At 43.1% G+C, this 15,023-nt stretch overlaps 1 protein-coding gene across 2 annotated transcripts; it reads left to right on the top strand.

Moving 5' to 3' along the window:
* The first annotated feature begins 1,837 nt into the window (after window positions 1-1,837).
* RFC3 (replication factor C subunit 3) lies at window positions 1,838-14,805 on the top strand. Of its 2 annotated transcripts, XM_084764065.1 has the most exons (9): window positions 1,838-2,013; window positions 3,086-3,223; window positions 5,595-5,662; window positions 6,957-7,054; window positions 9,170-9,351; window positions 9,964-10,100; window positions 10,178-10,276; window positions 12,836-12,905; window positions 14,524-14,805. In XM_084764065.1, exons 1-9 carry the CDS (start codon window positions 1,927-1,929, stop codon window positions 14,713-14,715), a joined length of 1,071 nt encoding a protein of 356 aa, XP_084620191.1. In that variant the 5' UTR covers window positions 1,838-1,926; the 3' UTR covers window positions 14,716-14,805. The 2 variants fall into 2 exon arrangements, with proteins under 2 accessions (XP_084620191.1, XP_084620192.1); XM_084764066.1 differs by lacking the exon at window positions 1,838-2,013 and having other exon boundaries at window positions 3,091-3,223; window positions 5,508-5,662.
* The last annotated feature ends 218 nt before the right edge of the window (window positions 14,806-15,023 follow it).

Below are 15,023 nucleotides of genomic sequence, written 5' to 3'. Positions count from 1 at the left end.
TCATGCTACTGGCCACCACTGACAAAGCATAGCTCATTGTGGCATCTATCTCACTCTCCTCATTTCCAAAAGTCTTTCCATGATCACAACCCCAGTGTCTATAAACGTGGCCCTTCAATGCCTTTGTTTCTAATTTCCTTTGCTTTCTCACTTCAGAAGTTGTTTCCTCATTGCAGTCCAACAATAGAGTATGAGGAAGGTTTTCTTGGGCAGCTAGAAACGTGTCCCTGAATACAGGACAGGGCTGTGGGAAGGAGCTGCTTAGAAAGTACATTAGTTTCTCACCATTGTAAATGCAGATGTCCCCAGATTTGTTTCAGAAGTTTCTTGAACTCAGGAACTAGATCTTATAGTTCTGGTGTTATTGATTTCTCTCAGTGATATTTTATCTACCCAATAGCTCGCTGAACATGATGGTTCACAGGTGAAGACAATCAATTCTTGTTTAGCACATTGATAGAAGGCTACTAAATGTATCTGGAAATCAATTCCACTTATGAGAGGATTTCTAATCTTAAGACAGGAGTCTGAGTAAGGACGCAAAACAAAAGCCCACGTTGAATAAGAAATCAGGGGGGCAGGAAAGATGGCTCAGTGGTTAAGAGCCTTTGCAGTTATTAAAGACAGCTTGCATCCACTCCCTAGCAATTCTTAACCAACTGTAATCCCTATTCTAGGGCATCCAGTGTCCTCTTCTATCTTCCATGGACCATGCTCGAACATTTATATCTTAAAGCAAACGCAACCAGCATTACAACTAGAAAAGCACATTTTGAGAGGTGCAGCTGAGGGGCATTGTGATGGTGTGGCCTTGAGATGCAGAATATTTTCTCAAGTGTTTCACACGTTTCCTTTTGAGCAAAAGGCTTTCAGATGTTCTCTATAGAAAACAGCATGCTAATCCTGTGTCTTCTCCCCTACTGCTCTTCTGTAGTCTTTCTTGCTTCCTTTTATTTATTTTGTTTTCAATCCATTACGAACTTTGTGTAGTGGAGATAAAAAGTAAAATAAAACGAAGTTTAAAACTGTCCTTCCCTCCACTATTTTTTTTTCTATAAATTCTACTGAGTGCCTGCAATTGATTTACAGTGAGAAGAACACAGGTCTAGAGGTAGTGGCTCAGTGGTTAAAAGTTTTCGCAGCTCCTGGGTTCAGTTCCCAGCACTGACATGGCAGCTCACACCTGTCTGTAACCCTCATTGCATGGGAATCTGGTATCTTCTGACCTCTGAGGGCACCAAGAACTGACACAAATAATCATTGACATTTATTTGTTTACTTATGTACATATTCATTCATTGATTCATTTATTAAAAAAAACAGCTCTACAGCCGGGCGCGGTGGCGCATGCCTTTAATCCCAGCACTCGGGAGGCAGAGGCAGGCGGATCACTGTGAGTTCGAGGCCAGCCTGGTCTACAAAGCGAGTCCAGGACAGCCAAGGATACATAGAGACACTCTGTCTCGAAAAACCAAAACAAACAAACAAACAAACAAACAAACAAAAACCAATCAAACAAACAAACAAACAAACAAAAACCTCAGCTCTGCAAATACAGATGAATTTCTGTAGCACAAATTTGGATGAAGTTATAAATGGAGGAAAGAAATAGAGGAAACTTCCCTCTTCTAAGCACTCAGATTGGACGCCCTGCGTCTTTAACTCCGTCTGATATTTTCTAAAGCGTGAGGATAAAGAGACAGGACTGCAGCAAGAACTCAGCGACTGCTGGTATCATAGTAGCAGGAACTACGCGCTACGCGGGCGGAGGGGGGGGAGGGGGGACCATTTCAGGTCCCATTAGGAATCCGTAAAGTCCCTGTCCGGAAGTCGAGCGCTGCCGGACGTGACGTTTTACGGGTTGGCGCCCGCGGGAAAACTGGTCGCTGGCTAAGGCGTTCTCACCGTTGGGACTCGGAAGCGGCCATGAGCCTCTGGGTGGATAAATACCGGCCGAGCTCCCTCACCCGGCTGGACTATCACAAGGAGCAGGCGGCACAGCTGCGCAACCTGGTGAGCAGAGCGGGAGGGAGGCGGCCGCCACGCTCAGCAGCTTCCCGCAAAGCAGAGGGGAAGGGAGTGAGACGGGGGCCCCCCAGTGCTGGTGAGGGAGTCCCCAGAGTGCAGAGTGTGTGTTGCGGGGTCCCCGTAAGCCTGGCGTGGCGATCTGAGAGAGGGCGTTATAATGGCGCCCACTGAGCTGGCCCGGGCTGTAGGAGTCGGCGCAGGGGCGGGGCGAGTGTGTTACAGCCGCGGGCAGTGATGGAGGTGACTGTGCTCTGGACTCTGTTGCTAGTAACTAAACTCTTCATGATCATAGCGAAGTGCTTTCCAAAGAGGAGAAATTTGAACAAATGCCTCTATCCTCTCAATATATGAGTTTTTTTTTTTTTGTGGAAGAATCGAGAGTGAAGTGGAGGATATGTTTTTGCTTTTAATCCATGCAAATAATTTAAAGTAGAGCATTATACTTCGTTTATATGCATACCAGTTTTCCTTACAGTAACGTTAATTTTCCTAGCGGCAGGATGGATGCATCTTTTACTGGATTTCTGTGGCTACTCGTACAGAGTTGGGGCTATATTTTTAGAGCAGGCTTTAAAATACTATTCCTACCTGTTAGTTAGTCTGCTTTTAAACACTGTCTTCTTAACAGATCAAGCCCCCGTGCCTATATTGCTCTTTAGTTTGATAGCACTCTCTTACTGCTGCCATTTCCATAGCTTTGCATTCCTGGCCTTAGGTGAAGTTCTCTTGTGCTTCCCAAGCAAGGAAATTGGTGCACCTGCTTCTTAGGAAGAGGACCATTTTGGGGGACCTGGGTAGGAGGAGCATCTATTGCAGTTACAGAGATTGATAGGGAGTTCCTATGTTTAAGCATATAGTGTTGGGCCTTGCATGCTCTGTGTTGTGCATGTAAGTTGGGTTAAATTAATGCCCAGAAAATAGTAAACATTCCAGAGTTTGGCAAATTTTCTATTGGAGTTGGATGGTAAACAAAATGCTTTGGTACTTTAAAAGTAATTTGTTTAACCCTGTGTCACCTCAGTTTGACTAGGGTAAAATGTGTTCTTTTTTTTCTTAGGTGCAGTGTGGAGACTTTCCTCACCTCTTAGTCTATGGACCGTCAGGTGCTGGAAAAAAGACGAGAATTATGTGTATTCTACGAGAACTGTATGGTGTTGGGGTGGAAAAATTGAGAATTGAGCATCAAAGTATCACAGTAAGCATCTCATGTCGAGGCTTGGCAGATGTTTCTGGCAGGGATTTTCAGTCCTGGTCATGTGCATACCACACCCCCACCAAGGCTGCCTAGTGTGTGACTTAAGAATGTGTGTGTGTGTGTGTGTATGCGTGAGTGTGTGGGTGTGTGCACACTCGAGAGCTCATGAACACTTGCGTACCATGTGTGTATGTGACGAGTAGGATAACGGCTGTGAATTCTCTCTTTTCCATTTTGTTTAAGACAGTTTCTTTGCCATCTCCTGCAGCAGGGTGGCTGACCCAGAATCTCCTGTCTCTGCCTCCCACCTCCCTGTGAAGGTACCCTGGGATTTTCACTGGCGCTTATAGCTTTTATGTAGCGTCTGGGGATTTGAACTCAAGTCATCATGCATGCATAGCAGGTGCATTCTACTCAGACACACACACACACACACACACGCACACACACACACACACCTGCCGTCCCTGACATGCCCTTCTCTTAAGTGCTCCTCAGCTCAGCAAAATTGGGAGTTCATTACAAATAGTAGTTTGTAACTTGCCTTGATTATACTTGTTTATCTTTTACTTTGGTAAGTTGTATTTGTTTTGAAGTTACTAAGAGAATATGCCACACCTTTTTAAAGTCCTCCCGGCCTCTAATAGAGTGTCTTATGGTATTGTGTATTGAAAAAGGAAAAGTGCTTAGTGTGAATGGAATGCTCTTAATAGAATCTTCAAGAGGGTAATGTTGAGTTATCTCAGAGAAACCTTGTCTTACAAGACAAAAGAGATGAGCAAATAGAAACACGAAGTATCTTCTCATTTGGGGGACTTATTATTTAAAAGTTATTTTCCCTCATATTACAATATAAATTTCAGTTAAATTCCCAATGTTTAAAAACTGTATGATGCCATCCTAAATTCCCTATGGAGAATACATTTCTGAAATGAGTTAAAGTTGTAAATAAGATACTTAAAGTGTATTTGTTCCCTTATCTCATCTGTGGAATCAGATTGTGTACCACAAACTAGCTTAAGGGAGGGTGGATTTATTTGAAGGGAGAGAGAGGAGGGAGGGAGAGAGACAGACAGACAGACTATTGAGATATATTGATTTTGAGAAATAGAAATAGCAAGTTTTCTGATAAAATACACTTCACCAACTTGAGTCCTGAGTTTGAAATAATTTCAGAAGGTTTAGTCTGTGGTTAGTGGACTGTGTCTTTAAGTCTATCGTGCAGCAGAAAAGTTATAGGGGTGGGGTGTAAGTGTATGAAGGAGGAACTTCCTCTGTCAGTGGAGGGGTAGCAGAGCTAGAGGCAGGAAGGAACCAGGCACATATATGCCCAACGATCCACTCCAGTACCACAGTCTACCTCTTGTAGGCAGGCCCTACTCCCTAACATTTCCAGAACATCCCAAACACAGCACCATCTGAGCACTTAAGTCTGTAGGGACATGGCACATTCAAACTGACATGGGACTTCTTTTACAAGATGGCAAATCAGAGTTTGACTGTAAAACAGTAAGGTAATAATTTGACCTGTGAAACCAAACAGCCCACAAACATGCAGGGTGTATTTCAAATTAGTGGAAAGAATGAGGCAGCATAGCTGGTCATCTACTGGAGGAAAGTAAAGATGAATGCTGTGTCATACAGCTATGATATAAAGACTTATGATGAAATACTGTCTTAAAATGACATGTCTTAGACTCTGTGAGCTCCCCATGGGCAGGGAAGCCATGGAGAACATGGAAACTACAGAAAAGATGTGGCTGTTTAGTGCATGTGGCTTTACGTCTGTAAGACAGGGGATAAGCTGAATTAGCAGAGAGTGATTGGCATAAAGTATTCTATTAAACAGCAGGAAGATAACTTGGTCAAAAGCAACAAGTAATCACAGTGCAATGTGAGTGGCCAGTGACGAGTAACTGGAGCTTTGGAGTGGCCCAGCAGTGTGAGTGTTCTGTATTAGAAAACAGCAAGATCAGAATCCAGTCAGTGAAACTGAATAGCCAGACATGTTAGATTCTTGCTCAGCTGATGGGGCTGTAGTCAGGGGACACAGATATACAGAGTGTCAACAGAGTGAAAATCCATATGGGTAATTAGCTGTAGACTGTGCATGTTATGAGTTGATATACAGTCATGGCCTCCAGCAGTTTTCCGAAAAGGATTGCAAAGACATAGTAGGAAAAGCAAAATAGGTATGTGTGAAATTCCCTCTTTTTATATTTTTTTCCATGAAACACTGATCCTATTAATGTATTTTTCCTTTATTTCTCTGTTAATATGGAAGACTGCAGATAGTTGACAGTGGTGATTTGGTGATACATAAAAAAGGGAAGATCAGTAAATGTTGAGGAGATTCTTGTTTCATTCACAGACTCCATCTAAAAAAAAAATTGAAATCAGCACCATTGCCAGTAACTACCACCTTGAAGTTAATCCCAGGTAAATTCCTACTAAATATTTTTTATAAAAGTAGCTAGAAATTAACAATGTTAGCAGAAAAGGAGTTTTGCAGTCTCTGTCCTCCAGATTATAGTTTTATTTTTTAATAATATTGTCCATGTAGAAGCACAGGATATAAGCAGATTAAAGTAAAGCAGCTTGCTTGACACAGCCTGGTGCTTGGCCTACTGTGCTCTTAGTGCATTCAGGTCTACGCCATCAACAGAGCTTACTCTTTTCCCATAATTCTTGCATGAATTCTGTTAGTGATCTTGATTTATTCGGTGCTGATGAGCATGCGCAAAGCTGTCTAAAAAGTTGATCCTGTTTGGAATGAGCATGGCTGCAGGCTGCACTAGTTTGTGTTTCAGTGTCCCAGTTAGAGTGGTGTGATGGCCACCAAGCATTGCCGGGATGTCCTGCTGGGGACGGGTGCACACCGGGGACGAACGTTGCAGATCAGAGCTGGGAAAATGGTCAGGGTTTTGTGTGGCCTAGGCATTCTTGGAGGAGTACAGATCAGAGGCCCTTAGGGCAGGGGCCACCATGGACCATGTTGCTGAGGTGAGTGCTTGTGTAAAGGAAGGGGTGTAGTGGAGAGCGCGGAAGGAGGAGTTGAAAGATCTTGCATATGTGGATTTGGCGGCAGGACCCTTGTGTGCTGTATATGAACCTCAGAGTAACCCTGAGAGGGTTCATCAAGGGAAAGATTGCGAATAGATCAAATTATAAAACTAAACATGTTTGCTCTATAGGCAACTTGGGAATTATTCTAACTTCTTGGCTGGGAAAATGGTTGCCAGCGTCCAGCTGTTATGATCCAGCTGTGGCAAGAGGAGGAAACCATAAGGGCTGTGTGGGTAACAAAGTAATTGACAAGTAGGATGTAATTAGGTCTTCACTTTTTGTACTGAGTAGTGTATCAAGATATTTGTTAAACTGTTAGTTTTGTTGTTTAAGTAATAATAAACTACTGTGAGAACACATAGTATATTTTTAGTAGTAATACATTTTAAACTTGTTAATGAGCCTAAAACATCTCAATTTTAAAGGTTTATGAGTATAATTAGATATTACTAGTTTCAACAACAGCAAAAAAGATGTCACCACAAGGCCTTCAATTGTAGCCAAGCATGATGGTAAACTCAGGAGGCTGATGTCAACATGCCTTCCAAAACAAAGCAAAAGAAGGCAAACTTCTGGCATTTCTCATGTAATAACAGATTAAGAATGAGGGTGTATTTTACTTGGTGAGTATTTGCATCCATATAACCAACATTCTGCTGTTGTGTAGTGATGCAGGGAACAGTGACCGGGTGGTTATTCAGGAGATGCTGAAGACAGTGGCACAGTCACAACAGCTTGAAACCAGCTCACAAAGAGACTTCAAAGGTAGGTGGTGAGGAGGCTTTCTGTGAGGCTGTAGAGTGACAGGGCTCTTTTCTTACTGGAGCTAGAAATGAATACATGCTAGGCATCCATGTGTATGTCCTTAATTACAGCATAGGGAGGCAAAGGAGTTCAAGGCCAGCCTTGTTTACAGAGTGACCTAGCTGCAGGATAGCCAGGGCTGCATAGAGAGATCTGTCTCAAAAGAAAAAAAAATGAATGTGAGCCCTGGTTTCTGCTTATGGTGTTTAGTCTTATGGTATTCAGTCTTCTGTCTGTGGTGCCTGTTTGACATTTCAGAGCAAGGTAATGGGAGCCTACCTCATTTAAAATAAAAAGCAATGCCATTTCAAAATAGCACTCTATGACCAAAGTTTCCTGTTGTCAGTTGTGAACAAAGAAAATAAAACTAGCTGCAATTGCATTTCCTAGACAGCCACTCTTGACAGTGACTTTTGCCTGCCCGTATTTTTTATATACATGATATTCTTACACATAAGAATTTCTGATGACAAAATGGCAGCATTTGATGTCAAATTCTTCTTCTGGGGGACAGTATACATTTGTATTTCTCCAAAACATTTATCTAATCTCCATGTTATTATTTTTTACCTTTGTCATTTTGGAGAAAATAGCATTTTTGTTTTTATATTTTCTTCTGTTATGTATTTATTATATGAATTATTTGTAGTTATTCTTAGCCCATTTCTTTTGTGTATACATGTTTGTGGTGTGTGGGGCCGTGATGTGATGATGTACAATGCACATGTGTGCAAGTGCACGTGCATGGCGGCAGTTGACACTTCCTGTCTTCCTAGCTCATTCTTCACCTTATGTTTGAGGTGGGGTCTCGCTGAGTCTGGAGCTCACTGATTTTGGCTCTGCTGACAGGGCTGTGAGTTCCTGGGATACCCCTGTCCCTGCTTCCCCAGCTCTGTATGTGGGTACTGGGCCTGAACTCAGGTACTTGTACTTCCAAAGTTTTCCATTAAGTTTATGGCTATATGAAAATAATGGTTTTCTTGGAACTTTGAATTCAATTGGTTCTTTTCTGTTGACCATTTTTTAAAAAAAAAAATAAATGTGAATTTAAATTAAAAAAAAAAAAGGCTTTCTTGTAGTGTTTGAAAGTAGGAGGCCAGAGAGGGATTGGGTCTCAGGTGGGCTCCATATTTTATTTTCAGAAAGCAGTGAAGCACATAACCCTGTGCTGCAGTCTCTACCTCTTTGTTTTTCCTGCCACTCTGCATCCTTGTTCTTGTCCCGTTGTTGCTCTGTTCAGCCACTTCCATTGCCGGGCTCTGTGTGGAGCGTCATTGTAGCATTTTCAGAACCAACCACTTGCCCAGGCTTTACTGTGTCGGGTCCTGTGTTCCCATCCGCAGGTTGGGCCCTGTGCAACCTGCTCCTCCCACTTACAACTTCTGCTTTGCTATTGGCTGTGATTCCCAGTGTGTCCTGTGGGTACTTTGGGGCGTCACATCCTAACAGCTGGGGCAAGTGTTGTGGATCCCTCCTTTCTCTCCCATTTGAGCACGATGCCGCTTCGTTGTCACTGTTTGTTCCTATCAGCTTCAATGTGGCTGTAGTATGACTTAAATGCTGAGGCGGCTGTGACTGTGAGCTCGTTTAAGTGGAACCTGTTGCCGCTGCTATCCTTTGGAAGCAGCTTGTTTTTGCAAGTTAGATTTATCCGCTGCCTATGCATTGTTCCTGAGCCACTTAAGACTGACCGGTCCTAGGATGCATCCAAATCCTCCTGTTGGCTACACCCAATAGCTATGACTCTTGTAATGGAGATTTGCAAAGTCTTAGTGAATTTTTTAGAATTTACAGTGCAGTGCAGCACATTCGGGTCTTGCAACTTTGTTACCAGTGGTAACGGCTGTAGTGACATTCCTAATTTAACTTCACTGTGACCCTGTAGTGACATTCCTAATTTAACTTCACTGTGACCAATGTTTCTTAGTCTTTTTTATTATAAAAAATTAAAAAGTACTCTTCTAAATCTAATTTGTCCCTTTCAAAGGTACAAGTGGACTATCAGTCATCTATTTAGGATTAAGGCCTTGTCTCTCAAGCCTTAATGTGAAGCTGGTTTCTTTCTTTTTGACTCAGTGGTATTATTGACAGAAGTGGATAAACTCACAAAGGATGCTCAGCATGCCTTGCGCAGAACCATGGAGAAGTACATGTCCACCTGCAGGCTGATCTTGTGCTGTAATTCCACGTCCAAGGTGATACCCCCAATCCGCAGTAGGTGCCTGGCAGTTCGTGTGCCTGCTCCCAGCATCGAAGATGTAAGTCAGGTTAAGCTTTTCAGAAATACTTGCTCCAGTTTTGCTTTCTGAAATATAGTGACACTTATTGGTCATTGAAGGGCAGCTACAGATAGAGCCGTAGGCCAGCCATTAGTAGGTGCGGAGTGATAGTGATGTGTTTAATGGTGAATGCAAATACAGAACATGCTCTCTTTCACTAGTCTTTTACTCTTAACAGATGAGCAATCACCAAGCTATGTGACGTCTCCGGAAGTATTTAGTATCTTCTACCTCAAGCTGATTTACTTTGTTATAGGGGGAAATGTGAGCATCAAGGAAGGAGATGACATGAGAATCCTGGTCCCTCTGGGGGAGTCAGTACACTATTTCCCTTTTCATTTTAACAGCTGTTAGTCACATGCACCTGTTTCTCACAGTAGACAGCTTTCCCACTGACAATAGAGAGGGGAAGATTGTGTGCATCAGCTCCATGTGTCACTTTCCTGCTCATAGTAGATACTGAGAGATCGCACACAGCAGCAACATATGGTGCCCTGCGGGAGGCAGAGCAGCACTGACAGGGCTACATATCAGTGTTAGCAGGAGTTAAACATCCTCATTGTGATTTTCCTCCGTTAATGTGTCTCACAGATTTGCAGTGTATTATCTACTGTCTGCAAAAAGGAAGGTCTGGCCCTTCCCTCGAAATTGGCTCATAGACTGGCCGAGAAGTCCTGCAGAAACCTCAGAAAAGCCTTACTTATGTGTGAAGCTTGCAGAGTGCAGCAGTGAGTGGGGCTGTTACCACAGGGAGCGTTCTGGGACATGGGAGTGTCTTGTTCATTGATTTCTTTTTGTTTCACAGATACCCTTTTACTGAAGACCAAGAAATCCCCGAGACAGACTGGGAGGTGTATCTGAAGGAGACTGCCAATGCTATTGTCAGTCAGCAGACGCCACAAAGGTAAAACAGTGTGAGGGAGGCAGAGATACCATGACATTTACAAGTATAAGCTAATCTTGAGCCTTATTTGAAAGGAAAAAAACCAGCACTTAAGATTTAAAATATAGTAGCCAAAGTACTTAGTGTGGTTTTCCGTGATCTGTCAACATATAAAATTGAACCATACTTAATAAATTTTGGACTGTTTTCTTTTTTGTTCCAGAATGTTCAGTAGCTTAGTTTTAGTCCACAGCATGGATTGCCTAGTGTGGTTAGATTGAATGAACAATCGTAATTGCTGTACTTGCTTTGAAATTGACGCAGAATGTGCTAGAAAGACACTGTGCTTCCAGCTCTCATCCTAATTTAACCAAACATCCTAGGCAGGTGCCTTCACCTTAGGTTCCCAGCCTTTTCATTTGCTGTTCTGCAAGGGTACTTGTGCTTTGTTACAGAGAACAAAGAGTTTGTGCGATACAGCTCTGGAACTAGAAACATACCATGTCCAAGGATAGAGTCTGGGAAGAGAAGTACAAAGCACTTAGAAAACTTCATTTTGTCATGAATTCTAAAGTTGTTCTTGCTGGGTCCGCCTGTGGGTCTGTTGCTCACAGTGTACAGTACTGAGCATGCCTCCATTGCTAGTTTGCCTTATGGCAGCTTGACTAAGACAGTCTCTTTATCTGAATAACTTGGTCAGATTTGAAGTTCCCTTGTTACCTCAGTATAGCATTTCTTCGGGCTTGTGGGAGCACAGCCTCATCCTTGGGCCTTAGGGGTAGTTGATCATTTTAAGTGCAGAATAGACCTGAGTGCCAGCACCAGAGAGAACCTGACTGTCCTGCTTGAGATGAAAGTCTTGGTGAGAGCAGCGAGCACTTCTCTTGTCGAATGTGTCTGATGAGTTAGGGTTTTACAGGCCTCTTACCAGCATCACTCAGTTGAGCTGGGTAGTTAGACATCCTGGGTACTCCTGTGCAGTGGAGCTGGGCAGTGAGGCATCCTGGGTACTCCTGTGCAGTGGAGCCGGGCAGTGAGGCATCCTGGGTACTCCTGTGCAGTGGAGCCGGGCAGTGAGGCATCCTGGGTACTCTTGTGCAGTGGAGCCGGGCAGTGAGGCATCCTGGGTACTCCTGTGCAGTGGAGCCGGGCAGTGAGGCATCCTGGGTACTCCTGTGCAGTGGAGTTGGGCAGTGAGGCATCCTGGGTACTCCTGTGCAGTGGAGCCGGGCAGTGAGGCATCCTGGGTACTCCTGTGCAGTGGAGCCGGGCAGTGAGGCATCTTGGGTACTCCTGTGCAGTGGAGCTGGGCAGTGAGGCATCCTGGGTACTCCTGTGCAGTGGAGCAGGGCAGTGAGGCATCCTGGGTACTCCTGTGCAGTGGAGCTGGGCAGTGAGGCATCCTGGGTACTCCTGTGCATTGAAGCCGGACAGTGAGGCATCCTGGGTACTCCTGTACTATACTCTGCCTGTGGGATGGAAAGGAGCTTGAATGTCTACTTTTAAGAAAACTTTTAAATCCCTGTCTTGATTGACATGGAGTGGAATCGGCAGTAGCTTACTGAGAACTGTGGGTAGTTGTTTTCACTTTTGGTCAGAACCTTGGGGGAATATTGTTGTTTATTCTTGTTCTGAAATGCAATGTGCGCATTTCCTTCACCCACTCCTGAAAGTGTCGTCAGGAAGGCTTGAGTTAAGGGTTCACAGGTTTGGCCCCCGTGTTGGCTTAGCTTGGCTGTGCTTCCCTGGGAGCTCTGTCCCTTCTATACTAGGCAGCTTGTGTCCCTGCTGTGTTGTTTATATACTTTTTGCTCATATCCCCTCATCACTTGGGTGATTGACGGTGGCTGTCTAGTCTTCACAGCCACTCTGGATACTTAAGGCGTACAATTCAGTTGTGTGTAGAGAAGATGCATTAACATAGCGCTTGGTGTATCAGTAAAGTGAGTGTCTTCAGGTCCTGATGTGAATGAGCTTTACATTTCAAGGTCATTTTTCTTCTTAAAGTTATTATCTCTCTCTCTCTCTCTGAATGCGTGTGTATACAGCCATGACTGTGTCAGTATCTGGAGGTCAGAGAATGACTTCCGGGAGTCTATTGTCTCCCTCCACCATGGGTTCTAAGGGGTCAAACTCAGGTCCTCAGGTTTGTACAAGACACAGATTATTCACCAAACTTGTCAGGCCCTGGAATCTTGATTTCTCTCTAGTAGTCTTGTGAGTGATATAATAGCCCTTATTATAAATACCTATTGTTAAAAAGGTATGAAAAAAAAAACCATTTTAAAAAATGAGTTGGTCCATGACCATGGTGGTGTATCCTAGGAGGCTGAGGGTGGAAGATTGCTCCTGATTCAAAGCCAGCATGAGCTACACAGTGAGGTCCAGGCCACTTGGGCCACAGAATGAGACTGTCTGAAAAGACAAACTAAAGTAGGTGGGGCTTGGGCTGTCTCTCCTTCATACAGCACAAGCCATCAAGTTGATATAGCAAGTAAGAAAATGGACCTGTACTGGCTGGTGTGTTAAAATTGCTTCTTACTTTTTATCACAAAGTAGCAATTTCTTTGTTTTATATAGGCTCCTTGAAGTCCGTGGGAGGCTCTATGAGCTTCTAACTCATTGTATTCCTCCTGAGATAATAATGAAGGTAAGTAGCCCTGTTTTACGTCCTGAACTTTTATAACTGTAAGCTGGACACTGGCTGCGTGATCACAAAACTTTTGAAATGCTGAGATATATCATTATTGCTAGCATTTCAGTAATCCTGTGCATTAGGGGAGCACTGAAGAAGGAAGGGAGGACCCCAGTGTGACAGTAATCCTGTGCATTAGGGGAGCACTGAAGAAGGAAGGGAGGACCCCAGTGTGACAGTATGTGATAGAGAGTGATAAGGGGGACAAGTGAAGAAGATTTCAGAGTGTTGTGAGTCTTTAGAGGAAGGAAAGGGGGATAATAATAATGGAAGTGAGCTATGCACAGCATGGACAGCTGCTCAGGGAAAGGCCCTCCTCAGCTGACACATGGAGGAATGAGACTGAAGACAGGTACAGTCTAGGCCTTATAGGATTGGCCTACTGGCCACTTGGCTAAGTTTACTGATTTTGGATATTAGGGCATTTGTGGTATTTTGTTTGTTTCTGTCAAAATTGCACAGTAATGTGAACAAAATTAAATGATACTGAAAAGACAGAGAAAAATGTGCTCTCTTACATACAGGAGTTAATGCTGTGAATAGATTTCTGTTCTTTTCACCTAGTAACAAGTGCTGTGTGTGCGTGTGTGCATGGGTGTTTCTAGTGTGTAGACTGTTCATTCTATTGAGTTTTCATTCAACAGTATAGGATAAATGATACCTCATTGTATGACCATGTCAGTTTCTTGAAAATGAGCTTTATTGGTGGAAATTTGGATTGTTTATAGATTATTATTATTTTTATAATGAATGTGGCAGTAACTACCTTTGTGCTTAGATCCTTGCACTCCTATGCAACTGCGTATAGCTGCTCTCAAGTTATGTTAGGTTTCTTCCTGGTAAACACATTATAAGTTGAACATGTTATGTCTCAGAATGGCATAGCCAGATACTGTGGCCACACCTCTAGCTCCAGCCACTGGGATAAAGTCTAAGGATATTTTGAGCACATCAACCTGGGCAACAGTGAGACTTGGTCTCAAAGAGTAGAACATTTAGCACCACTTACTTGCCCATCAGCAGCACAGGTTAGTGATGATATGCTGCAGGGTATTGACTGTTGCCATCAGGATTATGTGGTACTGGCATTGCTCCCTGCTTGGCACCAGGGTCTCAAGAGAATATTATACTACATATTTCTAGCATGGAGAAAGAGTATGTGTGCATTTATAATTTATATATGTATATATATTCTTAAATACATATGTACAACCTGCTCAGTCTGCATACTGTTACTTGTATTAATATACAGTTTCTGCTGCATGTACTTTATTTTGCATTATCAGTAAAGCCAAAACCTCATGCTGTGGCAAGGGGCTTTCTGTATTTGGCAATGGAAGACCTTGAATAAGTACCAGGTTTTGTTACACATGTTGGTTTTAAGTTTTTTGGCTTTGATTCAAACAAATGAAGTAACATCTTTCTCTTATACATATATACATATGCTTGTATATATTCACCTGCATATACATATAAAAACTATATTAAGCTTTACCTTTTGTGAGCGAGAGGCATAAGCATGTTTGGCTATTTTCCTCATGATTGCGCTTTATGTCACCCTCACTTCCTATAGGGCCTACTTTCAGAACTCTTACATAACTGTGATGGGCAGCTGAAAGGGGAAGTGGCACAGATGGCAGCCTATTATGAGCATCGACTACAGCTGGGCAGCAAAGCCATTTACCATTTGGAAGCATTTGTGGCCAAGTTTATGGCACTTTATAAGAAGTTCATGGAGGATGGACTGGAAGGCATGATGTTCTGACTCAGCCAACAGGTCTTCCAAACACCTCAGAGATTGGGTTTATGTACATTTATGCTGGGCTGTGGGTACAATAAACTAGCTTTACTTATGGATTGTTATTGTTGTTCTAATTCTCTCCTAAGTATAAATCTCATTTTTAAAATTTTTATGTGTATGAATGTTTGCATTGTGATTATGTGTGCTTGTGTACCGTGTGAATGCCTGGTGCCTCAAGAGGCCAAAGAGGGTCTTGAATCCCCTGGAACTGGAGTTATAGATCGTGTGACTACCATGTACATAATGAGAACCAAACCAGTACTTTTTATCCC

The sequence above is a fragment of the Acomys minous genome (assembly GCF_964271855.1).
Source record: "Acomys minous genome assembly, chromosome: 16".
Taxonomy (NCBI): domain Eukaryota; kingdom Metazoa; phylum Chordata; class Mammalia; order Rodentia; family Muridae; genus Acomys; species Acomys minous.
This window is presented reverse-complemented; position numbering and strand designations above follow the sequence as displayed.